The sequence below is a fragment of the Pleurotus ostreatus genome (assembly GCF_014466165.1).
Source record: "Pleurotus ostreatus strain PC9 chromosome Unknown scaffold_5, whole genome shotgun sequence".
Classification (NCBI taxonomy): Eukaryota; Fungi; Basidiomycota; class Agaricomycetes; order Agaricales; family Pleurotaceae; genus Pleurotus; species Pleurotus ostreatus.
Genome location: NW_023503160.1, coordinates 2,711,175 through 2,737,782, shown reverse-complemented (window position 1 = coordinate 2,737,782; position 26,608 = coordinate 2,711,175). Strand labels below are relative to the sequence as shown.

At 50.3% G+C, this 26,608-nt stretch overlaps 8 protein-coding genes across 8 annotated transcripts; 6 read left to right on the top strand and 2 right to left on the bottom strand.

Annotated features, from left to right (window-relative positions):
- Positions 1-719: 719 nt before the first annotated feature.
- PC9H_008013 (uncharacterized protein) lies at positions 720-2,337 on the top strand (the record flags this gene model as incomplete). Its single annotated transcript, XM_036777533.1, has 9 exons — positions 720-723; positions 781-1,013; positions 1,069-1,117; positions 1,175-1,219; positions 1,271-1,581; positions 1,631-1,744; positions 1,794-1,874; positions 1,931-2,113; positions 2,170-2,337. 9 exons carry the CDS (start codon positions 720-722, stop codon positions 2,335-2,337), a joined length of 1,188 nt encoding a protein of 395 aa, XP_036631153.1.
- A 192-nt stretch (positions 2,338-2,529) lies between these two features.
- On the bottom strand, positions 2,530-4,703 carry CYB2 (Cytochrome b2, mitochondrial precursor; the record flags this gene model as incomplete). The annotated part of the gene is made up of 13 exons (XM_036777532.1): positions 2,530-2,573; positions 2,630-2,762; positions 2,824-3,164; positions 3,217-3,277; positions 3,330-3,540; positions 3,599-3,675; positions 3,744-3,924; positions 3,974-4,074; positions 4,129-4,258; positions 4,312-4,374; positions 4,436-4,487; positions 4,543-4,575; positions 4,634-4,703. 13 exons carry the CDS (start codon positions 4,701-4,703, stop codon positions 2,530-2,532), a joined length of 1,497 nt encoding a protein of 498 aa, XP_036631152.1.
- Positions 4,704-6,382: 1,679 nt separating this feature from the next.
- PC9H_008011 (uncharacterized protein) lies at positions 6,383-7,761 on the top strand (the record flags this gene model as incomplete). Its single annotated transcript, XM_036777531.1, has 7 exons — positions 6,383-6,422; positions 6,474-6,640; positions 6,698-6,844; positions 6,895-7,158; positions 7,213-7,456; positions 7,516-7,644; positions 7,700-7,761. The coding sequence occupies 7 exons, from the start codon at positions 6,383-6,385 to the stop codon at positions 7,759-7,761; spliced, it is 1,053 nt and encodes a 350-aa protein (XP_036631151.1).
- A 717-nt stretch (positions 7,762-8,478) lies between these two features.
- On the top strand, positions 8,479-10,837 carry PC9H_008010 (uncharacterized protein; the record flags this gene model as incomplete). The annotated part of the gene is made up of 15 exons (XM_036777530.1): positions 8,479-8,674; positions 8,737-8,745; positions 8,800-8,842; positions 8,895-8,957; positions 9,013-9,142; positions 9,197-9,297; positions 9,353-9,446; positions 9,501-9,587; positions 9,639-9,715; positions 9,769-9,883; positions 9,942-10,040; positions 10,088-10,183; positions 10,234-10,465; positions 10,522-10,734; positions 10,788-10,837. The coding sequence occupies 15 exons, from the start codon at positions 8,479-8,481 to the stop codon at positions 10,835-10,837; spliced, it is 1,605 nt and encodes a 534-aa protein (XP_036631150.1).
- Positions 10,838-11,092: 255 nt separating this feature from the next.
- On the bottom strand, positions 11,093-12,363 carry PC9H_008009 (uncharacterized protein; the record flags this gene model as incomplete). Its single annotated transcript, XM_036777529.1, has 5 exons — positions 11,093-11,283; positions 11,344-11,587; positions 11,646-11,909; positions 11,962-12,108; positions 12,163-12,363. 5 exons carry the CDS (start codon positions 12,361-12,363, stop codon positions 11,093-11,095), a joined length of 1,047 nt encoding a protein of 348 aa, XP_036631149.1.
- A 4,764-nt stretch (positions 12,364-17,127) lies between these two features.
- Positions 17,128-18,876, top strand: VPL2_2 (Versatile peroxidase vpl2; the record flags this gene model as incomplete). Its single annotated transcript, XM_036777528.1, has 12 exons — positions 17,128-17,241; positions 17,296-17,359; positions 17,418-17,434; positions 17,559-17,617; positions 17,670-17,725; positions 17,778-17,856; positions 17,910-18,150; positions 18,210-18,263; positions 18,321-18,465; positions 18,516-18,691; positions 18,748-18,812; positions 18,864-18,876. The coding sequence occupies 12 exons, from the start codon at positions 17,128-17,130 to the stop codon at positions 18,874-18,876; spliced, it is 1,083 nt and encodes a 360-aa protein (XP_036631148.1).
- An 854-nt stretch (positions 18,877-19,730) lies between these two features.
- PC9H_008007 (uncharacterized protein) lies at positions 19,731-24,461 on the top strand (the record flags this gene model as incomplete). The annotated part of the gene is made up of 9 exons (XM_036777527.1): positions 19,731-20,183; positions 20,236-20,829; positions 20,882-21,687; positions 21,739-21,886; positions 21,937-22,702; positions 22,752-23,041; positions 23,089-23,414; positions 23,464-24,119; positions 24,175-24,461. 9 exons carry the CDS (start codon positions 19,731-19,733, stop codon positions 24,459-24,461), a joined length of 4,326 nt encoding a protein of 1,441 aa, XP_036631147.1.
- Positions 24,462-24,691: 230 nt separating this feature from the next.
- PPM1 (carboxy methyl transferase for protein phosphatase 2A) lies at positions 24,692-26,040 on the top strand (the record flags this gene model as incomplete). Its single annotated transcript, XM_036777526.1, has 5 exons — positions 24,692-25,003; positions 25,072-25,207; positions 25,262-25,602; positions 25,659-25,807; positions 25,863-26,040. 5 exons carry the CDS (start codon positions 24,692-24,694, stop codon positions 26,038-26,040), a joined length of 1,116 nt encoding a protein of 371 aa, XP_036631146.1.
- Between the last annotated feature and the right edge of the window lie 568 nt (positions 26,041-26,608).

Genomic DNA, 26,608 nt, shown 5'->3' with positions numbered 1-26,608 from the left:
ATGCCTCTGTGGCTTGACCGCCAACCGCCGACTCCTTGAACTTCGGCGGTCCCCATGTTGAACGTTTTAACCACAAAGGTGCGTATCAATCGCTTGTGAATTTCGTCCGGAATAAAGGTACAACACAGTCGTAGATCTAAGAGAACGGCCGTTCAAGGTTGAAAAGAGTTGAAAGCGTTGAAATTGTCGGAACCAAAATGCTTGGCTTGGTACCCCTGGCCCCTGATACCACAATCCCAACTCAGTGTATTCGAGAATTTCGAGTTGATTACGACCATCAACTTGAGTGCATACCGTAAGTAAGCAAAATTTTGCGCACTACTCAGGACATTCTGCTGAGTGGAAGCTGAGGGCGTATTTTCTAGGAATAATGGACTCTTGCGCTAACGACAAGGACTAGTATCACAGCCGTCGCCATATTTTGGAAGGCCGTGGTCATTTTGCCCCTTCTTGGATATCAGTGTGACCGGCAATACTACTCGCCCGATGCTTGTTTTGCGATAATATACTGTGGTCAAGGGCAGAATCTCCTCAGGACCTCCCTTTCAGTGGGCGGTCCCGTTCATGATCTCCTGCGGCAGAAAGGAACTTCCATGGGCGACCTTCAGGGATGTCGCGTTACTTTCGCATCAATCATCAGACGGATACAAAGTCGTATAAATTCAAGGTGCAATGGAGGTTGAATAACACATCAGCATCCTAGCCATCAATTGATAACCATGGGTGAGTCCCAACACACCTAACTTCGGTCATGTACGCAAGTTGCTGGTTTTCTGCCAGTTTTCTATCCAGATAACGTTCCTCGGCGCGATCGTGCCATACAATTGCAAAACGACATCTCTGTGCTCCAAAATTCTGCAAGGGAGGCCAGAGAAGCCATGGACAAAGAGGACGCACGTATGCTTCCGTACATCAATCAGATCCTCAAGAATCACAACATGTCTACCTTCGATGACCTCCAAAAGAAGCTGAATGATGCTCTTTCCGGCACACAGAAAGAGATGTACGATGATGTGAGCTCTGCTCTGCCGCCTCAACACAATTATCTTCTAAAGCCCAAGTTAATAGCTCGTGAACAATGCCCGGAGACTATCTGTTGGCGATGACACCGCCCTGAGTCAGAGTTCAAGTTCTAAAACACAGTTGCTATGAGCTAATTACTTGGGTCCCGCAGTGGTGATGAGCGGTATCTTATTCTCAGCAGGGATTGTAGCCAAAGGTAACGATTTATTTGTTCTTTACTTCGATGGGGACTCATCGATATCTCCAGCAATCGATATCGGAAACTTCTTGCGGGCTGTTAACCTCGTTACGGTGCTACGCAGCTACGCTCGTGCATTCATCACTCTAGTGACTGAAGGTGTCGAGGCGGGCATGAGAGCCTTTAGGCTAGTCTCAACAGTCTTCCGATGGTCGGAAGGTACGTGGGTTTATTGTCACCTGGCGGTGGTCTCATACAGTCCCTCAGAGACTTTGCTGGAGACTAGCCAGCTCGCCAGATACGCTGGGAACGCCAGTCGATTCCTCAAAGTCCTTTCTGTTATCGGTATATTTGCTGACGGGTTTATCCTCGCATTTGACGTAGGCGTTAGCACCAATCCGCACCTCATCTGCCACTAACTTACTGCAGTTCTTTGAACAAAAGAAACAAAAGGAAGAGTTGGACAAGGCAATCAATGAGCTCTACGTGTCCCGTATCGTCGCCAAGTCTTTTGCTAGAATGTGCGACGCCATCAAGACACAGGTAAGTGCTATAGTGACATACTCGAATGATACTAACATAGGTCATAAAGGACGGCCTGATGCTTGGCTACTTAATTCTTGTAGGTGATGACGGGACCATCAGCAAGGAAGACCAAGATGCAGCCGACAAGGTGAAGAATGATTCCACTTCAACTGTGATCTTGTGCTGAAGCATCGTGGAAAACAGATCGTCAACAAATTCGTCGAGTATGTGAAAAAGGACTGGGGCGCTATCACCACCGCCTCGTCACTGGATCTCCTAGTTGTCCTCGATAAGCAACGTGGAAGCTGGACTAATGAAGACCCAAGCTACCAGGACGCCATCAAGAATGCTGAGGATCAGGTCAAGACAGACCCACCGAGCTCACCTGTACGGCCAGCACTTCCCATTATCTATCTCTTCCTATCTCTGATCATTCGCTGTAGGGTGTCCATGCCGTAGTCAGCACTTCCGCGCTGGTTGCCAAGACGGCGGCGCATCGCTTGGCCGCTGCTGAAGTTGAAGACTTCTATCCTCCGCCGACGTACGACACGGCTATGGCCCTCGTTCACCTTACGGACATGAAGCACGAGCAGCTCCGACTGGCTTACTAGCACCCCTGCCCCTGGATCCCCTATATATCTTTAGTCCGAATTCACTTGAGTTTATGGGTTTACGATGAGAATGGTATTCATGGAAAATGTGTTGTCTACGATGTACATGATATTTTGAAGCGAAGAGGGAAGAGATAGTCATGGAAGGGTGCGTCGTCGCGAAGAAATAATTTATACGTGCAACCAGCAGGCTTATAGCTTGGCATCCCTGAATTCCGCCAGGCGGAGAGGTTGATCTGGAATACCACGAATTAATACTGTATTAGATAAGGCGAGTGGGGATGGAGCTTACACGTCGTGTTGAAGAGGTTATCAGGAGGAGTGAGACCGACGTGCTGATGGAGGCCGCTGGCGTCGACCATATCCGGAGTGAGCTCAGACAGGTTACGAGCACCAAGTAGACGCAAGTTCATCTCGAATTCCTCCTGCAAGTTCATAGCATCATTAGCGCCAGAAACAAACTGAGATGCCGCGGAGAATACACACCCTGAGGATCTGGAACGACTTCTCCACGCCTTCCTGCCCGTAACTGGCGAAAGCGTACAGGAATCCTCGTCCAATGCCAACGGCCGAAGCGCCCATGGCGAGAGCTTTCAACACATCTGTAGCCCTGCGGACACCACCGTCGATGAAGACGGAGAAGTTGGGGTTCGGCCAGGGGCCACGGGTCTTGAGGGCAGCAATGATGGGAGGCAGGTTCTCCAAGCCTGAGCGGGCGGTATCCAGTTGACGGCCACCATGGTTAGAGAGAACGATTCCTTGCAAACCAGCATCGTAGGCGAGGAGAGCGTCTTCGGGGGTGGAGACACCCTTCAAGATGATGTGCACTATGGTTCGGATAAGTGCGCTGCAGGATTCATCTGACAAACTAGCACATACTATTGGTGATGCTTCTGAACCAAGGAATATCCTTCCATGACAGACTGGGATCAATGAACGACTGGCAGAACGGAAGTCAGACCGAATTTCCTTGTGGACTAGAGAGCACTGACGCTGATGGCACGGGCGACACCTTGGTCTTGTTTGATATCCTTCTGGCCTTCCTGAACCTTAGCGCCGGCGTCACCGACAAACTTCATTCGCATGTCCTTCTCGCGACGACCGAGTTGCGGAGCATCGACTGTGATAAAGAGGGCTTTGACGCCTCGCTTCTCGGCGTGCTGAACATATTTCTTCGTAATTTCCCGGTCGCGGTTGACGTAGCTGTGAGAACAGGGGATTAGCTTGGGGTTTGACATAATGCAAGTAGGCTGCTCCTTACAGCTGTAGGAAAAGCGGCTGCCCCGGGAGAGCGGCGTCGAGGATCTCGTCGAAGGAGCAAGATGCGAGAGTGGGTATCTGTGAGATGCGTCAATATCAATATTGATTGATGCTCGAAGGATCGGATCCTGCGGTGGTGTGCTCACCATCTGGATAACGCCGTGCTTTCCGGCAGCTCTCGTCAGGTTGAGCTCGCCATCCGGGTGACCAAGTTTGCCAAGGGCTGTGGCGGATATGTAGACAGGCAGGGAAGACTTCTGACCCAAGATGGTCGTCGACCAGTCCACGGAGGTAACATCACGGAGGATGCGCGGGCGGAACCAAACGCTGGAATCATGTTAGTCACGCGGTTCTCCCAACTTGAGAGGGCACTGACCGTTGGAAGGCGGCCCTGTTTTCACGGATAGTAATCTCGTCATCTGAGGCCGATGAGTAGTAGGCCCAGGCCTTTGGAGGGAGAACGGCCTTGGCTACAGCCTGGAAAATAGAGTTATTGAGAACGCGCCAAGTGTACGTGATGTAGGGTCCTACCTCGAAATCATGGAGATTGATGATTTCATCGAGAGGTGGGCGGGCATCGAGGAGGGCCTGGCGCCTCTTGTCCTCCTCGGTGACCTCTTTGACGACTTTGACTACGGTGTCGGGATCGACCGTTCCAATGCTAGAAAATACGTTAGAACCAAGCGTAGGTGTATGCGGCTATAGAAGACTTACTGTTTGTCAGTGGGAAGATTATCTGTGATGGCATTGGGTGGGTGGATCGGTTCATAGGCCTCGCTGGATTGGGATTTATGTCATACGATGCTCTTGGACGATTCGAGCGGTTGCATAGACTCACGTTGCGTCTGCTCCAGCGTACTTGAGGATGATTTTGCTTCCACCAGGATGCTCTTAAATCATCGTAAGTATATCAATCAGGAAAAAGTGGGGAAAAGTAAGGTCTACCATCCAAAAAGTCGGTGACATCGTAGACTTTGCCTAACAAAGCGATGTTTATGAGCTACGAGGCAGTAAATTAGCGGCGAAGAGAGGCTACCGTGTACAACGATCCAGCAGCTATCACGGCTGGCGTGCTCAGCAACAGCGGCGGAGGAGACCAAGGACATTTCTGCAAGCGGCGGGGCGGGAGAAGAATACAGGTAGATATGGGGTATGGGGTGCACCTACGGCAGACCTGGTCGCTTTAAAGTAGCTGGGGAGGCTGCCGGAACGCAGGGAGGCCGATGCAGTCTATGGACACAATTGCCATTCCAGTTGACGCGAAGCTGGCGTCCCGTGTAACACAAACTCCTGGAATGCCATAGGCCCGCAGGAAGGCTTGGATTTGGGCGGTTGAGATGAGCTTGGCTGTTCGACGATATGACGGATCCGGAGATTGAGAGGTACGGTGTGGTATAGACGGTAGTGCGTAGGAGGGCCGAAACAGTGTATCCAATCAACGATACGACGGGTATCTCCGTCGCGTTGTGTTAGACAACGCAATCGTTGGGAGAGTTTCCCATGGTTTATCGGTTCGTGGCTTGTCACATTCACTATTCACAGCTTCAAGCTTGGGAGGATGCTCGAGTCGAGACCCCTCCTGCATAGACCAAGGCGTGCTGCGAACAACCTTCGGTGAATCGTTCTTCTTTCCGAGGCAAGAGAAAGAACTCTCGCGTGGCGGTGGATGAACTCAACAGAGTTGCACTGTGGAAGTAAACTCCACTTTAACACCGAAAGCGATTACACAGTGTCAAGCAGCGTATCTTGATTGATCCCATAGTCGCTTGTCTGGCTGGATGTCGAGCGTAGAAGCTTCGGCTGCTTCGCACCCCACATCGTGAGCCGTGGGCGTGTGGTCTAACTTCAGACTCGCACAATAAGTACCTGAATTGGGTGTCAGTATCAGCAAAGAAAAGCATGGGCAGCAGGTGACTTGCAGTAGTAAAAGAGACTGTATACTATCAAGGTCCGGGCTAACAGAAACCACAGGGCTTCTACCGCTCGGAGCGAGCTCGGAGACCGCACTGACACACGGACTGAGGGTGTTGATTGCTTCTTCTGGGAACCGTGTTCGCGCCAAGTCGAACTTGGCTGGAGACTTGGCAGTACTTGAAGCTGATGGCAAGCAAGAACAAACAACACCGAACAACGCGTATGGAAGCCGCTGCCCAATATCAGAACATTCTTGACCTCGGTCCTCGACCTCGCTTTCTCGTTCGATACCCAGTTGACGCATGGATGATCTTCGACCTACAGCTCTTTTGATTGATGTGTCTGGGATCTGCACTAGGATGAATGTCCATCGTTATGACCCGTCGACGAGGCCGAGCGGGGGGGGGACTACTTATGGTCTGGTGTTCGACGCGCCGAGCTCGCTGCGTGCGTACCGTCAAGGCGGGATGTAAGTATTTGGCGGTTCGCTCATTCCGTACCACGGCGCCGGGAGCACTGAACCGATATGTCGCCAGTTCAGCAACACCGGCGTGTGCCAAGGACCTAACGAACGGAAGCTGCATTCGCGATCCAGATCCTCCTGCTTTCGTGGGTAGAATGATGAATCCTGCAGAATCAGATGGGGATACGAAGGTTAACCCGAATAGAGGAGTCTTGGCAATGTTTAGTGCAGTTCGCGCCGAAAACATCAGCATGAGTTCCAAAATAATGAGCGATTTGCGAGCGGGTTTTTACATACTGCAATCCAGTATCCTCGACGGGGAGCCTCGCTTGCAGGATAAAAGCAGGGTAGATTTCTCGAGTCCGGTATCCCAACCACCGACAGCCATCCTCTCCTCCATCTGCAAACATGCCTGGCCTCGACTACTTCCAAGCTCCTGTTCAGAACGGTCAATCCTCGTCGTCTAATGTTCAATCCACACTACCTCTATACACCCCAGACTCACTCGTGGACGAGGACTTCGCCGATTCTCCGGTTTCCCATCCAAGTCCACCCCGCGACGTATACTACAACGCTCGTCTTGACCCCAAGAATTTCCTCGAGGGCCCTCTTTCCGTGAACCCCGCTACCCGCCTGCGGCAAATGCTTGCCCGGCCTGGAATCGTGGTATGCAATCTTAATCCCCTCCCTCATGTGACCGTGTTTTGATCATCGCATCCTCAGGTCGCGCCCGGAATATGTGACGGAATTAGCGCCAGATGTGCTCTTGAAGCTGGGTTCACATGTTTATATCAGAGCGGCGCCGCAACAACTGCGTCTCGTCTCGGCCAACCTGACCTTGCCATTGCTACGCTGAATGATTTTGTCGGGGTATGTCCTTCCACCTCCTCTCGCGCCATTGTCTCATCTGATTATCGTAGGCCGCTCAAATGGTATGCAGCCTTAACCCTACATGTCCTGTCATCGCCGACGCCGACACGGGATTTGGTGGACCGGCCATGGTCGCTCGCACGGTAACGCAATATGCCAGAGCAGGCGTCGCTGCATTGCATATCGAAGATCAAGTACAAACTAAACGATGCGGGCATCTCCTCGGCAAGCAAGTCGTCTCGAGAGAAGAGTTCTTGACTCGAATCCGAGCAGCCGTCATTGCTAGAGATTCTATACCCGGCGGATCAGACTTTGTGGGTATTAATTCCAGACTTCTTGGCGATTTGATCTAACCCGGGGCACAATAGGTCATCATTGGTCGTACTGACTCGGCCCAGGTGCTGGGGATGGACGAAGCAATTGCAAGGCTGAAGCTCGCTGCTGCAGCAGGCGCGGACGTTTGCTTCATCGAAGGCGTGAAGTCCAAGGAACTCCTCGAGTCTACTGTCAAAGCCCTCGCCCCCGTACCCGTGCTGGTCAACGTCATCTCCGGGGGTCTTACGCCATCATTTACTTCACAAGAAGCAGAGCATTCGGGGGCGAAGATTATCAGTAAGCCCGAGCTTCTCCGAAACAGCAGACGCATGCGGCTTATCTGCAATCCCTTTTAGTATTTTCGTTAGTGTCGTGTGTTGCTATGGTGCATGCGTGTCGTGCTGCGATGCAAGCATTGAAGAAGACTGGGACGGACTTCTCTTCTGCCAATGGAATGGATCCGAGATCGTTCTTCAAAGTCATGGGTAGGTTTCTCTCCGTGTGACTGAGTTGTAGTCCCCAAGTTGAACAACGCAATAGGTCTTGATGAGGTGATCGAACTCGATGCTCGAGCGGGGGGTTCCGCCTTCGCTTCAGTGTAGTTTTGTTATCATTATTTGAGGAAGCCATATCATTGTTGTTTTTTCTCGCCATTGCTACCACTGATCCGCGGGACGCTTCGAAGTGGGTCATGGGTTTTGGATGTCACTTAAGTATACACTATGCTATATACGGTATCTAAAAGATATCACATTTAATACAACGAACTTCCGCTATGTGGAAGAGCAGACGAACGGACTTTGTGTGCGTACATCACGGCGATGTAGTCAAAGGAATGGCCACCGTCCAACAACGTGTCCATCGAGCCAGAAACTTTTTCTTTCACAATTCAACCTCCCTTTCCTGAAATATTTTTGATGCTAGAGATGGGCCCCACACAAACGACACGAAACCGAGGCAGAAAGGAGAGAAAGAAGAGGAAAGCCAAGGATGACACCCATAGTTTTTGAGTGGCTTTATGAGGGTCAAACACCCATGAGAGATGCATACGAGCGTAACTCGCGATTTACTTTTTTCGTCGTCGATATCTACTCACAAAGTTTCTTCCTAGATGTGGTTTCAGTGGTCCACCAAGGTCCTGCCGCGTGAGTCTAAACTTAGCCCGCGGGACCAACCGGACCTCTTCGGACCGTTGTTTGGCGTCATAGAGGTCCCGGGTGGGTCTCCGCCAACCGCATTGTGTGCTGCAGTGGCCTTCCGTATCCCTCTTATCTCTCTCCTCCCAACTCGAGTCGAACTACATTCAACAGTAGCACCAAATGGCTTCAAAAATCTCGGGTAAAGAAGTCGCGAAACACAACTCTCGCGCAAGCTGCTGGATAATCGTGCACGGTACTTATTGTTTGCCAAGCCATGCTGCCCATGCCTCTACGGCGGCATGGAATGGTCGACATTTGAAGCTGACGGGGAACTCTTACCCAGGCAAAGTTTATGATGTTACTGAGTTCCTTGATGGTGCGTCTATCGTATTTGTTGTGTGAAGGGGACGCGCTAACGGACAACTGGCCACGGAACAGATCACCCAGGTAGGCGGCAATTTCGTGTGCTTCGGGTGGGAGAATGAATGCCAAACGACGCAGGGGGGAGCAAAATCATCCTGAAGTATGCTGGGAAAGATGCAACGTACGTCTTCAGCATATGAACTTAGAATTTAACAAATGAATTATTCTATAAGCCAGGAATATGACCCAATACATCCACCAGATGCCATTGAAACGAATCTACCAAAGGAGAAGCAGTGCGTTCCCCATTTCGGAGGCCATACTGTAGACAAGCTCACCTGTGCTGATTAGTCTTGGTCTCGTGGATCTTGCAACAGTAGAGAAGGTCGAAGTTACTATCACTGACGAGGAGAAGCAACGGCAGAAACGGATAGAAGCACGACCTCCTCTCAGCGAAATCCTTAACCTTCATGATTTCGAGGTAGGCCTCTTTGTAAATTTACCATGACCAGTTTGGCGACTTAAACTCTTGCAGTCCATTGCAAGACAAGTAATGTCTGAAAAGGCATGGGCATATTATTCATCTGCTGCAGATGACGAGATTACAATGCGAGAAAACCATGCTGCTTACCACAGGTACGACCTTTGCTGTGGTTTGGAGTAATGGGACACGCCTTACGTTATTCGATAGAATATGGTTCCGACCACGGATATTGCGCAATGTCACGAAAGTTGATTGGTCAACGAAGATATTGGGACACAAAACGAGTATGCCTGTTTACATCGTGCGTTCGTAACACCTCTATATCCTGTCCAGCGTATGACAATCGCCGGTACAGACCGCGACGGCTCTTGGAAAGCTCGGTCATCCTGACGGCGAACTCAACCTGACAAGAGCCGCAGCCAAACACGGTGTGATACAAATGGTAGGGACGCCTTTCAAATGTTACTAATGCTTCTCTGACTGCGCAAAACAGATCCCGACGCTTGCATCCTGCTCCTTCGACGAAATCATCGACGGCGCCCAACCAGGTCAAGTGCAGTTCCTACAGCTGTATGTATATCAGAAATCACTCCTTCATGAGATAGCTGATAGCCATGGCATAGATATGTCAATAAGGACCGGGAAATAACAAAGAAGATCGTCCAACACGCCGAAGAGAGAGGCATAAAGGGGCTCTTCATAACTGTTGATGCACCACAACTTGGCCGACGAGAGAAGGTAAAGATACCGCTGAACCTTGTGCCTCAGCAGCAACTAAATTTCCCCTCATGTGTAGGATATGAGGATGAAGTTCGAAGACGAAGATCCCTCGGTTGTCTCGGAGACTGGTTCCAAAGGCGTTGATAGGTCACAAGGGGCGGCGAGGGCGATAAGTGTAAGTATAATCAACTCTCGAATGAAACATGTATTTACGATGCTTAGTCCTTTATTGACCCCGGTCTATGTTGGGATGACCTGAGTTGGTTCAAGAGCATAACCAAAATGCCTCTGATCCTGAAGGGGGTTCAGTGCTGGGAGGTACGCTGCGTCCGAACTCTTTCATCAAGATTTGACTGATGTGTCATCAGGACGCCCTCGAAGCCTACGACCAAGGACTAGCCGGCGTCGTATTGTCTAACCATGGAGGTCGTCAGATCGATTTCTCCCGTTCTGGAGTCGAAGTGTTAGCAGAAGTTACTAAACACTTAGGCGAGGAACGTGGGTTGAAGTTCCCAAACGAGAAGTTCCAGCTTTTCGTCGATGGTGGTGTGAGAAGGGCAACTGACGTGCTGAAGGCCATCGCATTGGGTGCCACTGCCGGTAAGTCGCCCTTCACTACCGCGTTATTGCAGCTTATTGTATTTGTGCTGTGTTAGTGGGAGTCGGGCGCCCGTTCCTGTACGCGTTCTCGTCCTACGGTGTCGATGGCGTTGATAAAGCACTGCAAATTCTGCACGACGAGTTCGAAATGAACCTTCGTCTTTTGGGCGCACCTACACTTAAGGATGTTGTCCCATCCATGGTGGATGCTTCAAGCCTGAGTAACCATCTTGTGGCGGTTCCCGACGATCGCTTATACATGACGAATTGTGCGTACCGTACACCTTTCTTACCTGCGCAATTGGTATTGACTTTCATTTAGACGAGACCTTGCAAACAGCCCGCCTGAAGGAGGTCAAGTCGAAATTGTAGATTTCATGTTCCCCGCCTCACAAGCTCTCTTTCCCTGTTGAGGATCGGAGTTGGTAGTGATCTGTTTGTAGACGGCTATATATGGAAGTTTTATTTCCCGATGCGAAAATGAACGACGCAGACCCTTCGAGCCACTCGGGTGCAAAAAAATGAGATGAATAAGAATGAGATCTATGTAGGAAGTACAATAATATATAGATATTGGGGCTATTCTAGAGTTTCCCCCCCTGATTTTCCATGGATATATGTGAAAGCTCAAACTTGCTCGAATGCTTTGCCGCCAGCCTTCGCGTCTAGCTCTATGACAGGGTCCAGACCCATGACTTGGAAGAACGATTTTGGGTCCATGCCTTGAGCAGAGATGAAGTCGGTACCGGTCTTCTTGAGGGACTGCATGGCGGCCCGGCAAGCGTGTACCATAGCGACACAGGAAACAAGCGAGAAGACTAGAAGATGAGACCGATAAACATCCACCGCTTATCGACCGTGGATAAGGGAAGACTCACTGATGATCTTGGCACCCATCTGCTCAGCTTCTCTATATGTGAAAGGAGGGGTGAGACCGCCGGAGATAACGTTGACGAGGACTGGTGTTGGGGCGAGAGCCTTGACGGTGGACTCAAGAAGATCTTTCGATTTGACTCCCTCGATGAAGCAGACATCGGCACCGGCGGCAGCAGCGAGCTTCAATCGCTCGACGGCCTCCTCCATGCCCAAAACCTGGGCAGAGTCTGTTCGGCCGATAATAACCTGGCCAACAGGTAAGTATCTAGTCATTGAATGAATGATTGAAAGGAAGGCGACATACAAAGTCAGAGCCGCCGGGAATAGCATCGCGGGCAATCACTGCCGCACGGATGCGGGTGAGGAATTCTTCCCGCGAGACCACTTGCTTGCCAAGAAGATGACCGCATCGCTTGGTTTGCACTTGGTCTTCAATATGAAGAGCGGCAACACCAGAGCGAGCGTATTGGGTGACAGTCCGTGCAACCATTGCTGGGCCGCCGAAACCGGTATCGGCATCAGCAATGACTGGGATAGTCGGGTCCAAGCTGCAGACCATTTGCGCGGACTATAAATTATATTTAGCGGTTATCTTTGCTGCATCGCTGGAATATACGTACGCCAACGAAGTCGTTCAATGTTGCGATGGCAAGATCGGGCTGACCGAGGCGAGATGCGGTTGTGGCAGCTCCACTTTGGTACAAGCAATCGAAGCCGGCTTCCAAGGCGCATCGAGCACTGATACCATCGCAGATACCAGGAGCAACCTTGGGATTACATGTTAGAAGATCCAGACCAAATTAAAGAAAGTGTGTACGTACGACAATTCCTGGTCGTGCGAGCATCTGTCGGAGGCGAGTAGAGGGGTTGTCTGAGAGGGGTCCTTCAAGGAAGTTCTTGGGGTCAAGACGAGCATTGTAGTATACGCCGGGCTTGGAGGAAGGTTCAGCAGAGGGTTCAGCGGCGGGGACTGGGGCTGGGGCAGCCTGAGAGTTGGTGAAGTAATCGAGAGCAGGAGACATTGTTGTAGAAGTGGCTTGAAAGGTTCTCGAGAAGGTAGAAGAGATGTAGAAGGCTTGGGAGGATGGTAGTAAGATGTGCTTGGTTCTGGGGTTTAAATATGTTTCCAGTCCATGGTGAAATCTGTAGAAATGAGATTCGTGCCCAGACGTCTTCCATCGGTCGTAAGATTCGGAGACTGAGAAGCATCACCGAGCCCACATCCTGGCATTGAAGCACTGGCAGCGCCAAGAGAAATTCGCGATAGATAACATTGGATGCCCCATGAGACGGAGTCCGATGGTGGCATCGAATTCCGCCCTGAGAATCCTCCGGTGGATACCCAAGGAAAGTTTCGCTTCCACTTGTTAGGCTATTGGTAGAACTCGTATCCTATTCGATTGTGTCATTCGCGATACCTAGATAAGCGCCATCCCCGGTAGCAACGGTCCCTCAAAGCGAGAAGCGACGTCCCGAATGGATCGTCCAGGCAAGTGCCCCTCGTCGTGCGCGACGTATGCGGCATCAGTTTCGGGTACCAGGTAGTAATACAGCGTACCTTCCAGGGTCGGGGTCCCAGTCCCAACAATGATCTTGGTGGTAGATGTACCCAAAATAGCCACTTTTTTGATTAGAAGGAGGAAAATTGCCTGTGCTCTGCGGGGGTAGAGTGGACGAACTACACCGACGTGTCTTGGCATACAGCGTGAGTCCTGCTTCTTTGCCAAGGCATTTAGCCGGACATCCCATATATCGACCTCGCTAGTATTTCGGTGTACCCGTCGTTGCTGCAGGTCACAGTCGTTAGTACTGCAGACGATCATAGTAGCATGTGGGCGGCAAGCGACCATAGCTATTGTGCGAACTTGGCCTTGGCAGAAATCCGTAACGCCTCACTCGTAGTACCTTTTGAGTGAGAACCGGTCATGTCGATCACTTCCATTTTCAAGAGTCTGATCTGTAGAAGAGTCCTTAAGGCCCCACGCGCGCGCGCAGTCGCCTGGGTGATCACGTGAACTCTGATTTTTGTGTCCAAATCGAATCAAAGGTCCTCCGAGTCAAGGTCTCATGCACATGTCTTACATTCTTGAGTTGATCATTATCGACACTATATACATTGATATCGAAACTCCTCTCGTCCCAATTCGGTGACTGAATGTCGGGTTGAAATACACAAAGAATACCCCAGCTTCAAATATCCCCTAACCTTCTCGGGTCACATCAATCAGCTACCGGAATATCTTGGCGCTTCAGTATCAGTGCGTCTTCTGTTGCTTCGCGAATAATAGGGTTCATGCTGTCCATCGAAGGGGAACTTTCTTACCACTGACAAAGATGCCCCAAATCAGTCCAGCATTTTTTAGTTCGGATATGCCATCACAGTATCACACCTTTATTGCATCTGACAGCAACCCCTTTTTCATATTATAGTCAGCGGTGGTAGAGTGGAATAAACGACACGCCGTTGATAATCACTGATCCTTTTCTTTCTCCCCCGTCTCTAGAACGTTCGGATGTCCTTCCATCGGCTAATTTATCCAGAGAAACAGGATCAGCGGATTTGCCCACCAACGACGTGTGGCCTTAGCCTGCTCAGACAAGGATCAAAACCTCTGGCGTCGAACTTTTCTTCCATCCTAGTATTCTGAAGGTGCAGGCGCAGGCGGACAAGAATTTCGCTCATTGGAGTTCTTCGCATCTCCACACAAGCCGCGCTTCGACCAACACGTAACTGAAGGGCAAGCGACCAGTGAGCATCCGTACTGCAGCACCCTTTCCTAGCCGTAACTTACAAAACTGCGATAGTTGCTACGTTGAGGTTTCGGACCTACATACCTCCTCCTATAGCTTTGCTTAGGCCTCAATGTCGATAGATCCGCTCGACGCATAGAATCTACGCCTCTTCGACGACAAAAGCAGTATTAGGAAGTCACCATGCGGCCAAGCATGCATAGGCTACTTGTGATGCTCCGAGATTAGCTACGCTCGACAGCGTTGCTTCGCCGGAAATTTAGGACCTTCTCAGTAGTGGCTTGGCCTGAACCCAAGGCCCGATGCAAGTTTAGCCGGAATGCCACTCAGTGAGCGGTTAAATGTCTAATCATCCGTAGATTCTTGGCATTCGACAGTTTGCTTTTCGCGGACTCGGAGATATGCCTGAGCGGGAGGGTATGTTAATGTACGGTCCGTGAATGCATCGTGGTTGGTGCCGTAACGACGACATACCATATATTAACTCTTCTACTAGATTTCCAGGCATATTCCCACCTTGTGAGTCTTGCGCTGCAACACAGGCTCTTCAGGCAACAGACGAGGCTGACGCAGCGTCGTGTAGACAGACTCGGCCTTTCCCTCCACCACTTAGCGCAGTATATTCCTTGCGATAGGATGAATTCCGCATATACTGCCGCATAGCCTCAGCGTATCTGGCAGTACCGTAAGAACTCCCTCCTATCAGTTGGAGGGACGTTACGACGATAGCCACAGATCATTGTCACCACCTACAAGGCATGCTCTGTTCTCGACCCCGATGCTGACTTCTAACCTGTTTTCAGGCATGGCTTGGGCCTGGGCTTGTGGTCTTTTAAAGTCCTCGTATGGTGTCGGAAGCCTATTAGTCCAGGGAAGTGTACATGTGGCTTCGCAACAACCCGGAAGTAACTCCTATCCCTGTTTTGAACTCCGTTCACAAGTCCATGTGCCCGGATTTACCAGAAACGGCGTACAGCTACTCGGTCTTCGCTTTGTTATACTGTGTTCTGAGAAGATTTATCCACTCGAAGAAACTAGGCTATATCAAGGTAGATTTCTCTCTCCCTCCTGATCCGAGTTCCCCAGTTCCCGAAGTTTGGAACGAGAACTTGGATAGTATGCATTTCCCAAATATCAATTATCCGTCAAGGGGTCACTTCTGTCACTTCTTTGGATGCTCACACACCGAATAGGCTGTCCGCGTATACTCGCATGTATGACAGAACAACATGGGTGCGAATATCTTTTTCTCACTGAATGAAATGTTATGCCTGATGCGCTGTTTCGGGCTACCAAAGACTCGGAATGCTCGATGATTGGCTCCCACTTTCGGCGAGGCTGAGGCTGAGCTGAGGAATCGGGTCTTGCTGGAGGGCCTTGGAGAGCAGTGAGCTCCACTAAATTAACAATGTTCCTTGGATCAACTCGGTCGCATTCCTCGGTCGCATGGGGCTCCACTTTTCGTAGTTCGTCGACAAAGATACAAAGAACCATCGCACGACCGGCAGTGAACACATTTGAATTGCTACCGTGGTTCAACGGGTTGTATGTTTACCGAGGGTTCCTTCAAACCTCTATCCTCGATGAATGCAGCCGCGTCATACAGCAAACCGGTTAATGTTGTCGGTATCCAGGAACGAGGGAGCGGTTGCAACTACAGTCGACTCTGTCATAACCCATGACCCTCGGTGGACGTGCTGGGCTATGGGTTTTGAGAGAGTATGGGTTAACTCAAAGCGCCTATTTGGGCGTCTAAGAAAAATCACCGTCGAATTAGTTGGTGGATTTATTTACAGGACTACGGCTGTAACTATAATATATATGACAAGGAAAGATTAAAGCAAGACTAAAGTCTACTATAGTTAGAGAGGAAAGCCATGAAAATGTCAAATGCTAGCAAAGTGGTCAGAAATCTTTGTTGCTTTCATGAGATTCAAGAAGCCCAATGAGGGCTTCGCCATCAACATTGTTCCCTTCACCATCAAGCCATATTTCTTCCTCCTCCGTAATAGGCTTCTTTTGCTGAATGCGAGTTTGAAGTTCCTCTTTCTGATTCCTAGTGGCACGTTGGAGGATTTCTAGCCCCCTTTTAAGTACAGGGAGCTCAATCATGTAGAGTGCGGGCTCAAAAGTGAAAAAATAATGGTTTTTAGTTTCATAATTCAACCGTTTACAACGAATTTAATTGAATATATGACAAAAATAACATATACATATGGGTTTTGACATCCCCAAAAAGTATGGGTTATCAGGTATCGCAGAGATATGGGATTTCCCTGCGAACCAACTTGGTGGATGGGAAAATGTATGGGTTTCGGCAGAGTATGGGTTATGACGGTCATGGGTTATGACAGAGTCGACTGTACCCTATCTACGTTGATCAAGGAGCGCATGGTAAATTGATGGCAGACGTCATATAGTGGCAGGTTCTCGATAAATGCTTCCTGATCCATTGGTCTACCAAAGGTATGGGTCTTATGTTAACACGACGAGTCTAATCGATGTCTATGTCATTGCTTCTTCAATACACCTCCACATTGTGTTTGCGCAAATCTATCGCGACATGTGGGAATATAACGGCACGTCCCTCGATGCCAGTGTCTCTCCAGCGTCCACCAGTCAGTTTTTGAGCATTACCGGTTGATGCTACACGTCCGGTAACGTGCATCGTCCTGTGCGCGCTCACACCAATTGACGCCCTTTGCAGAGTCAATTGCTTATACGTGTGGAATCCCGCTCCTCTGGTTCACCGCCCCCACCGCCTCATCCCACACTGTTGAATCCGCTATCAGTTTCATGCTCTGCATCACCGGTACTCTGAGAGCCATATCCAACCCATTGGTAATGCTCATACGCGTCTTGTCATTTCCAATACGCGAGCTGTCATTCGTGGAGAACAATATCACTAAATTTACACCTACACAATGGCCTACGACGCGTCCAGCGATATAAAAGCTGAGGTGGTTCTGGGTTGAAAGAGTCAGTGCTCTCAACGGGTCTCCTTCTGTCTCTTGCTTAGGAACGCACAGCAAGCAATGTCTTTCAAGGCTCTATTCACTTTCGCCACTCTCGCTGTAGCGGCCCTCGCTGCTCCTAGCCACACCAAGCGCGCCACATGCTCGGGCGGCAGGACCACTGCTCATGCATCCGTAGGTGCTTTGCCCATTATGCTATGACTTGGTTGCTAACAGTGTCCGCGTCAGTGCTGCATCTGGTTCGACGTTTTGGACGACATTCAAGAGAACCTCTTTGATGGTGGCGAGTGCGGTAAGTAGCTTGCGATCACCTTGCGCATGGCCTGTTCTCAAGTTTACATTGACTGCAGGTGAGGAAGTCCACGAGGTAATAACAATAGATCCTATGCATGGTGAACAATACTGATCTGAGACCAACGCAACGTTCTGCAGTCTCTCCGTGTAAGGATTATTGACTCGCTCCATCCCACATCGCTGACCCACCATATTAGTTGACCTTCCACGACGCTATTGGATTCTCCCCCAAGCTCTTCCTCCAAGGCAAATTTGGGTAAGTGACGCAAGGTTCCTGCCTCTTCGAAGAGTCTCTGAACTTCAAACAGTGGTCTCGGCGCTGATGGTTCCATCATGGCCCACTCTGAGATCGAAACCGCCTTCCGTAAGTGTTCTACTCATCAGAACAAGAATACACAATCTCAATTCCCTCAAAGCCGCCAATCTCGGTGTCGATGAGATTATTGAAGCTCAAAGGCCGTTTGCCATCAAGCACAAAGTATCTTTCGGTGACTTGTACGTGCATCTTGTGATCGTGCGGACCTAGTGTTTATACGCATTGTCATCAGCATCCAATTCGCTGGTGCCGTCGGTGTTAGCAACTGCGCTGGTGGTGCTCGCATTCCTTTCCACGCGGGACGTCTCAACGTCTCTTTGCCCTCGCCAGACCTCCTCGTCCCCGAACCTAGCGACTCTGTTGACACCATCTTGGCCCGCATGGGCGATGCTGGCTTCTCCCCTAACGAAGTAGTTGATTTGCTCATCTCTCACACCGTCGCTGCTCAGGACAACGTTGACCCCACTATTCCCGTAAGCAATCATTGCAAATTCTTACCAGTTCCTATTGCATCCTAACAATCGGCGTACAGGGAACTCCCTTCGACTCTACTCCCAACAGCTTCGACGCTCAGTTCTTCGTCGAGGTTCGCAAAAATCTACTAGTACCTAGTCCGCAAAAGTACTAATCGGGGGATCTGTAGACTCTCCTCAAGGGAAGCATCACCCCCGGAAACGGAACTAACCGAGGCCAATCCCTCTCTCCCATCCCGGGCGAGTTCCGCCTTACTTCTGACTTCCTTCTTGCCCGCGATGCCCGCACTGCTTGCGAATGGCAATCCTTCATCAGTGAGTCAGAGTTCCCTCCACCTTCGCCTATATATTGACCCACTTGCCAGCCGACCACGCCTCCATGGTCTCGAAATTCGAGAAGGTCATGGACAAGATGTCCACTCTAGGCCAAATCCGAGCTCTCCTCACTGACTGCTCCGACGTTATTCCTGTGCCCAAGGTCGCCCTCACCAAGACCCCTACCCTCCCAGCTGGGCGCAGCTTGGCTGATATTGAGGCCGCAGTAAGTTGTTTTGCCTTGTGGGCGTTTTCTCTCTATCTGACCATCGTGTACAATAGTGCCGCGCCACGCCATTCCCAGCCCTCACTGCTGACCCTGGCCCAGTTACCACCGTTCCTCCTGTGTAAGTATCCCTCGCCTTTCAGAAGTGCTTAGCCTGACCTTTCGACTTCAGTCCCCCTTCGTAAATAACGATGTTTCCGGGTGTAGATTTTCCAGGATATATATGTGATATGTTTTATTTGGGGAATTCTGCTGTTCAAACTTTCTACTTTCAACCTCAACCAATAGAACCATTGCTGTGGATGATGACTCTAGCCTCTTGGAGTAACAGGGCAGACATTTGCTTTGGTCCAAGTTAGCACTCCGGGCAGCGGCATTAGAGAGTTTGCGAAAGCCACCCAGGTGGCTTTGTCAGCCACCGAATGCCCAAATCGAGCGATTTTCAACTTGCGCAAACTGGTGGCTGGTTTGACAAGCATTTACTCCTTCTGTTGATGGAGCACAAATTTGATTTCTGCGGCATAATAAGCTCATATGCGCAGCTGTGAATGCGCAGCATAATACAGCTAGCCTGCTGCTTGGAGGAGAGGCTACCAGCGAATTCTAAGTAGACGCCCAAAGCCACCAGCCGGTGAGTTTCGGGCTTTTTGACCGGGAAGCCACCGAGTTCCGCAAGCTCCGCGAAAGCCACCCGGTGGCTTTCGCAAACTCTCTATTGTCCGGAAAGCGATGAGGGGCTGTGATCCCTTCCAGTCTGCACTCGCAAGCTGCGAAGTCATCGGTTTTTTATTGAGTCATATACTCATACTTGCTACCCCAGATACCATAGCCACGCATCGTGCTTTCACATTGTTCAAAGGGGAAGTGAGTCAGGGGCTATCAGGAGACTCCTGAGCGTGAGAAGTGCTGAAGCTTTGATTCTTTGGGAGTCAAATTTCAAACCACAAGGTTAACGTTCTCAGCATGTCCGACCGGAACCGGTGCCAATGTCCTCCTATATCTATCGACGGGGATGAACGCGCTCAACCAGGACCCCACCATGCCTAAAGGCAGATTATCTGCCACCAATTTGGCGACTTACTATCATCTGAACTGTGACCTCTACTTGCACAACGTGTATCACCAATCAAGTGGCCCCGAGTCGGTGTTGGCGTCGCAAGTCGTTCAAGCCCACTTCAATCGCGGCATGGACTGGGAGAAGCTTCTCTTTCGGTGGCTGGACAACCACTGCCTGCTGCTGCCCATCCCCTCTGCGCCGATTCAAGCAGAAGACCTCGCGGAACGTATTTTGGCTGATAGTAGAGACCACTTCTTTGTATCAGGCCTAACACTTCGACCGCCTCAGCAAGCCTTCCATGAGCTATTTCGGGAAAAGGGAAATGAAGATGTCACGTTTTCTGTGGCTAAACCTGATTTACTGGAAATATTCCGAACTGCCGACGGAATGGTGGTATGGAGAGTCGTAGATGCCAAGTCGTCAGAGAATGTGAAGGTGAGCGTCTTTGCTGTGATCAAATGAAGGGAATGATATATGGTTTGTTTAGGCTTCGCATTACGTTCAGATCTATTTCTATACCCTCTGCCTCACATATATCCTCCCACAACCGCGATTCAGACCCTCGGGATCTACTGCAGTCTGGTTGCCCCCATCGGAATCCTCACATAGCCAACCTTCTTTCACTGATCTCAAGTCTATCAATCTCTCACTACTTGCCCCCTCATTGCATACATTCCTTTTTGGTCGTCTTCCCCGTATACTCGAGCAACCTAACGGGGAGCCCAATTGGCATTATAACCCACTGTGTCGGAACTGCCCGTACGAAGATGCCTGTCGAAGTAGAACACTCGTCCAAGGCGCCGTCGGAAGCATCCCGAACCTTTCCCATGCAGATGCCAACTCAGTGCAGAACCTCCTCAATGTTGTTCAGCCGGATAGTGGATTGTCTGACATCGAGCAGTTACACGTTGTCTTCCAGAATCAAACTCGATGGAAACACCTTGAGAAAGCCTATCCTACAACCTTCCGGAAAGCCACCAAAGCGCTGGGCGTTGCCAAACGCAAAGGAAAAACAGGCGTGACCATGTCTACACCTTTGTTAGACTCGGCCAAGTCAGGGGAAATACAAGTCAGTCCTTTCGTTTCTTTCAATTCGTCAGACGTTCATTATATAATGCTATCAGTTGACTCAGCGCCGCAGCTTTACCTGCCCTCGGTCGGAAGACATCGCCATCGTAGTATCGTTGCTCAAGGACCCTTCCATTCGTGCGGCTCCAATCGCATATTTCTGCGTCTCTGTGTTCTCAAATACAGCCTCGTACAAGCCTCCAAAGCCTGCGACTGGTAAAGTAGATCAGATGGTGCCCACTTTGGCTTCCATAATTCGAAGCATTTTGTCGCAGACGTCTATACTGTCCACCCAATGTTATGTCTTCTCATCTGCAGAGCATACCGCCCTTCAGTCCCACCTCGTTGAGGCCGCGCTAGCTTCGGACCATTCCGACGCAGATATCCGAATGTGTATTGGAGCCCTTGCATCTGGCGCTTCGCTGCTACAAACAACATATCAACCTCTGATTTTGTCTGGTGTATTTCTATCCTTCTTGGACAGACCGCATCAAGTAGCCACCGATGCCGAATTTCGACTTTACGCCGAAAGATTGGGGTTGAACGTATCTGGATTTCCCGAAGAAATTAGATGCATGGTCCGGGTTAAACTGGAAGCTCTCAAGGCCGAAGCGAATACTCCTAGTCTCACTCCTGAGGACGAAAGTAGACGAACGTTATTAGGACAAGTTCCGCGAGTCGTTACCGTCAAGTCGGAAGTTGAGAAATTGTTGGCATTGCCAATGCCTGGGTATTGGGAACTAGAAGAGTGTGCGAAGGTTTTAGTTTCCGAACCATCGGTTCCTGAATGCCCAACGGGTGATGAAATGTTATCCAACTGCATTACTGGTTCCGTCGAACAGCTCGAAAGTCAGCTGAAACTACGAAATTGGTAGCAATTTACTCTCCATTGTCGTTTACCTTTGCTAATATGTTTGAGTAGGTATGTCTATGCGACACTGAACAGCCTGCGTACCCGGGCGTCACATGGCCGCCCAGACCTTCTAGTCAATCCTGGACGACGGCTATCGGCGAATTGCATGGATATCTGCAAGGACGAACAGTTGCGCAAGCTGTTCTTTATGCAACAGGTCAAATTGACCATCATCTTTGGGCTCCTCACGCTAACCGTCCCGTGCAGTTCGAGGTCCTAACAAAGCTCGTCGAGCTGTGGAAAACACGGATTGAAGGATGTCCGGACGCGCCTGTGATCGAGTTCCAAAACATTGCTCAAGGCTCAAGAGGACTTGAATATTGTTTCATCGTCACTGCTGGTGCCTTGGACATGCCTATCGAGAAAGAGAAAAGCTTCTATGAGTACATTATCGTCGCCGACAACGAGGATGATGAAGACATTCCGGTTGAAGCCCTTTTTGACGACCTTACCATTGCTGGATCTGTCATTCCTCTCAACAACTTCACGAGGAAGCGATGGGACTTTCAGCACCCTGCAGTGCGGGACAATTTAGCACTAGTCGATCTTCAGGACGTTTCAATCCGAGGTAGAGGCCGGTCGAAGGTCACCGCTCTGACACTCAACCTCTGGACCGGCGGTACATTTCAAGTTGAAGTCGGAAAGAAATATCGACTCTCTCCGCGACTAGTTGACTTCAACATCACTAAAGTACTCGCTACACTGTTCGAATTGGACGTTCGCGCTGGCGCCGGAGACGTTGAACAACCCGATTCACCATTTTGGCAGCTGATCAAGAACCCCCGCCGGTTAAGGCATGTGAACACCGTCACTGACGATGTTATACAGGCTTCTACAAGTATCCAGCGACTGTTTCGCGAGATCCATGATTTGGGCAACGAGTCTGCCGGCGCTCTGATGTTGCAGGCGTCCCAATTACAAGCGGCCAAGCGTATTCTTTCCAACCAACTGTCGGTGGTGTGGGGACCTCCTGGTACGTTCTCGAGGGATGCGCATCAACCGTAAACCTGATTCGGCTGCAGGTACTGGAAAGACACATACGATTGCCCTTTCTATTCTACGACTTCTTGACGCGGAAACGAGAACGGGCAGAATCAGAACACGCGTTGTATTCGTGTCGGCTATGACACACGCTGCCATACAAGCCTGCTTGGATAAGTTCCACTTCTTGACGACTTGTTACAAAGAGATATCGGACCTGGATACGGCCTGGCTGGACGAAGTCAAAATCGAGAAGGTTCTGAACGGAAATAAACACCCTCCCCCGAATCTTGCTCGTTTTCGATATATCTATGCTGGGACAGTCTATCAGGTACGCACTCGGTACTCTTTAACGAATTGCTTGTTCACTGGCTGTAGCTACACAATTTCAGCAAAAGGAACTCCTTCGACGTTGATGTTGTCGTTGTCGATGAGGCAGGTCAACTGAGCTTGGCATCTGTCGCCCTGGTGCTGGGGGCCCTCAAACCTGATGGGAAAATGATATTTGCTGGTGATTCAGAGCAACTGGCGCCGATCTTAACGGGCTCGTATCCGATAGCAATGAAGCGTCTATTTGGATCAGTGCTGGACTATTTGATGCGCCCCCCAGCCCCCACAGCATATGATGGAGAAGGGCCCAGTAGCCAGGGGTCGTTAGAGGGCTCGTCTCAAGGCTCCATAGTACAATTGACAGAAAACTTCCGGTGAGTACCGCAATGATCGAGTCGGCCCGTATTTTACAGCTGTCAACAGCCTCAATCCGGATTTGGGCGAGTTCATATCTACTATATATCGACGCTCATTCAAGCCTCAGAAGGCGCAGGAGAGGGAACTCGGAAAATTCTTCCAGACTATTCGGCCGCAGTTGGGTCAGGATATCGGCATACCGCTCGGCATAGCAGATGCAATACGACATTTCTTACTGGCTTTGTCAAATGTTATGCAGCGAAAACCACAAGAGCTTCTCCTCCCTCCCACAATTGGGCAAGCGGACGACCCAAGTGTCCCCGCATCGAGCATGGATCATTTGTCGTCCAAGGCACTCGACGAACCTCATCTACCAGTATCGCTTGCGATGATACAGTTGGAGACCACCGCCAGCCGGCTGGAATCTACAGGGTACGAAGGTCATGTACGGGCAGAGGCGGCTGTCGCAGCAGCTCTCGTCGCGTCCATTCAGAGTTGTATGCCTGAGGCTTCCATATTCGTGGCAACCCCTTATCGCGTCCAACGGCAAGCAGTGAGGAACATTCTGAAGAAAACGCACTTCCCTCATTCACCATCCGGTTCGAAAATGAAGGCCAATGGTTCGGTTGACCAATTAGTAGACGCAACGAGGAGGATGAAGCTCAGCGAAACCCCGATTTCGATGAAGAATGTCACGGTTGACACGATAGAAAGGCTGCAGGGTATGCACGCAGCGTTCTCCATTCTTGGCCTCTCCTCACTCATCTGTGTGGGTAGGAGCCGAGGCTGCGTTCGTCATATGCTTGTTCTCGATTCCGCCCTCTGCAGGGGTGGATGTCTCATTCCTTTTAGAACGACGGAGGCTCAATGTGGCCATAAGCCGAGCGAAGACCTTGTGCATCTTGGTAACATCTTCGGAGGTCCTCCGCCCTGCAATACGGGTTCTGACGAACGAAGGGACTGCAAAGGGCTACGCATTTCTCAAAGGCTTTGCCGAGCGGGCTTGGTCGACTGGCCTCTCGATCAATTTAGATGCTTTCGAGACGGCTGGAAACCTTTATTGAAATCGACGTTGTCAGCAAGTTTGTGTACTTGGAGAGGTGATATATGGACTTCCTACGCAATGTATGTATACACGAACTTCTAACTAGTTGTTTGCTTTGTTGCTGTGCAATTTATCGCTGTATTGGAGGGAAATCCTGTGGGCGCCAATGCATTTACTTCTCGGTATAAACGCTTGGCGCTTGTTTATCTTCAGTACTACCGCTTCGATCTCATTCGATCTCGAAGCAGCATGTTCCGCCCACCAAGGGAACCCACCGATCCCGATGCATCGATACGAGCTACGGATTCCGATGCAGCTCTTGCTCGCCTCTCTGCTGTTCAAAAGGGGTACCTTGTCGATCCATTTGTCCGACATCTTGTACCCAGGGCACATCTGCAACCACCTCGTCCGCCTCTAATCAACATCGGAACCTACGTCAGGACCGTCTGCATCGACAAGTTAGTCGATGGGTGGTTGCAGAAATGCTCCATCGAAGGGCGATCCGGATGCCAAATATTGAGCCTCGGAGCAGGGAGTGATACGAGGTTTTGGAGGCTTGCTGTGCGTGCCATCTGAGCCCAAGTTTCTGGTCGGAATTAAGAAGGGGACTCATGGGATGTCCCAGGTAGACCGGTCCGTGGAAGGATACTCTCAGCAAATACATTGAGCTCGACTTCCCCGAGATCACTACCAAGAAAACTATGGCTATAACCAAGAGTCGAGAGTTGAGCAGCCTGTTGGGTAAGCCAGGCGAAGTTCAGATAGGTGTGTTGCGGTGCCTTCATTTGTAAACACGTTTACTTCTATCCTTACGTCTAGATAAATCTGGGACTGGGCTACATTCGCCCAAATACCATCTATTTGGAGTTGACTTAAGACTCCCCCCTGCTGATACTTTGTCGATACTGCTTGCCTCTCCGTCAACAAGTGACTCTACTACGCCGCTTCTCTCCCCCGACGTTCCGACACTCTTACTTTTCGAATGCGTGCTTGTATACATGACGCCGGAGGCTTCGGCGCAGCTCGTTCAGTGGTTCGTTGATTACTTCTCATCCACAGATAACAACACCAATCGGAAGCCACGCGTTCTCGGTGGAATCGTATACGAGATGTTTGGACTCAATGATCCTTTCGGAAGGGTCATGGTTAATAATCTTAAGGTACGCCGATCTGAGACCACTGTCCTTGATTCCCCCAGTTGACTTATTTTGTCCAGACACGCAATGTCTCTCTCCCGGGTGCCGAGCCCTATCCTACAATGCAGTCGTTGCCCAAGAGGTTTCTACAGCACGGATTTAGGGCTTCGCACGCCCTGTCGTTGCGGGAACTACGCGCATCGCATCTCGGAACAACGGAACTGGAAAGGTATGTGCTGTTGTTATCTGTCTCTGCGCCTGAATCGTGACATTGATGTTGTCAGGATATCCAAGCTCGAAATGCTGGACGAAGTCGAAGAGCTCGAGCTTGTGCTAGAGCATTATGCCATTACGTGGGGCGCGTGGATTGACGGAACTGGTGAGACAAAGGCCGACTGGGCTGGTTGGGGCTTGAATCAAGCAGTTGCAGCTCAGCCGGTTGATAGCGATACGTCAGAGTGAAGTCAATAGAAAGCCTCCACGATGTAAAATAGATTCCGTCCAGCACGAGTAGCATGCGGCCGACGCATGGCAGACAACATATTAATTTTTTTGGTGAATCGTTGCTGTCGCCAGCAATCATTGTCAAGTGAACTCACATGAGGGACCCCGAATACCGAACAATGGCTGTCTCGGCGTGACATTCGGTCACATTTTGAGTCGAAACGTGGACGGAGCCGATGCTTATGTAATTGCGGTGGCAAGGGTCGTTCCTGGCCATAAATTGAGTGGGAGTTTTTTGGAATACGGATTCTTCTGCTTACCGTCCTTGTTTCTGTACAGGACTGACTGCTGAATCGGACAGACTCGACTCGAGTGTCCGTCGCTTCTTCATCTTAGACCTTTTCCTCTTCCACAACCAGCTGCTTTTTCGCCTGCTGGCAGGTCACTGTTACGACCCGACCACACGCGATTCAGTTTTGCGCAGATTATCAGCGTAGTCGACGACGACAACATACCACACGATTCTCCCCGCTCTGCAAGAAAATTCGTGAGTCTGCGCTTTTCCTTTCCCCTGCACTCACTGACG